Raw genomic sequence first — 1,370 nt, forward strand, 5'->3', positions numbered from 1 at the left:
GAGAAATTTGCTTTCATCTCACATTCCTACTTTAAAACTCTCCTTTCTCTCTCTCTTTTTCCTTCTTGGGTAGTCACAGTATTATGTATTACTTATAAAGTAATACAGGTTTTTTTGTTTTAAAGGTAGAAACCGTGTAAAGATGATGGGGACAGAATAATTGTGAACATCTCTACCACTCTTGCCGGCACACTGTATATAGATCAGACCTAAAGGGAGCTGTGTATGTTTTACCCCTTAGACCAATTCCAGAAACCTTCGGCAGCCTGCAGAGGAACGATTACATTTTTGAAACGTTTATTTTCCCTTGTTTGTTTTATTCAGCAGCTCCTGGTAGAAGAAGAGGAAGACAAACCTACAGTCGTTTCCAAACCCTAGAGCTGGAAAAGGAATTCCTTTTTAACCCTTATCTGACCAGGAAGAGAAGAATTGAGGTTTCCCACGCCCTAGCTCTCACTGAGAGGCAGGTAAAAATCTGGTTCCAGAACAGGAGAATGAAATGGAAAAAGGAGAACAACAAGGACAAATTTCCAGTTTCTCGGCAGGAGGCAAAGGATGGGGAAACCAAAAAGGAAGCCCAAGAACTGGAGGAAGACGGAGCCGAAGACCCGACAAATTAACTTACACCGTTAAATTTTTACCAGACTGTTAAAACTAATGTTCATCACACACTGGTGGACACCACCTCTTCTCTTTGTTGGAAAAGGACCTTACTTGTGTTTCAAGCTACCTTCATGTCACTGCTCTTGAGGTTTCTGTACTTTGACTGGGATTGGGGTATTAAAAAAGTTCCTAGTACTGCATAAAAGCAGCCCTTGCGCTGTCCTGTGCAAGAGTCATTTGATACTGACCTTGTAGCTATATTTTTATAATGATAGTTTTAAATGTTTGAGCTGGTGATTTGCCTTGACAACGTAAACTTCCTAATGAATAGCACTAAATAATTGAATAGAAAATGCTTTATTAATCAAACAAGTGCAATTGAACAGTTAAAATATTTTCCATATGGTGAGTAAATTAAAAGAAATCTATTAATTTTTTAATTATGCCTGCAGAATATTTACTTTATATTAATTGATTAATATGTATTATTTATGTATTTCTTTTTTTCTTTTTTAATTAATGATTTGATTGTCTTTTATTTACTCTAAAAGGTTTATTTGAGCATTTTGTAAATGTATCTCGGGGATAAAGTCTGGGCCAAATATTCCAAAAAGCACATGTTGCTGAAGAGTAATGTGTAGTCCTGGCTCGACCGCCTCCTGAAACTTTGGGAAACTGTGTTGGGTCTGTGACAAAAATTTCAGGACAATGTCAGAGTTGACATTTAATCATTTCTATGATCCATATAAATTATGGCAATTAAATCA

The 1,370-nt window shown here is 36.5% G+C and overlaps 1 protein-coding gene across 1 annotated transcript in view; it reads left to right on the top strand.

The window, feature by feature from the left end:
• Nucleotides 1–620, top strand: part of LOC102838980 (homeobox protein Hox-B7-like) — a 1,980-nt gene extending 1,360 nt beyond the window's left edge. The window contains exon 3 of the mRNA XM_006866698.1: nt 242–620. Within this exon, the coding sequence (XP_006866760.1) occupies nt 242–620 (379 nt within the window). The remainder of the gene's footprint in view (nt 1–241) is intronic.
• Nucleotides 621–1,370: the final 750 nt, after the last annotated feature.

This window comes from Chrysochloris asiatica, unplaced genomic scaffold (assembly GCF_000296735.1).
Source record: "Chrysochloris asiatica unplaced genomic scaffold, ChrAsi1.0 scaffold00094, whole genome shotgun sequence".
NCBI classification, from domain to species: Eukaryota; Metazoa; Chordata; class Mammalia; order Afrosoricida; family Chrysochloridae; genus Chrysochloris; species Chrysochloris asiatica.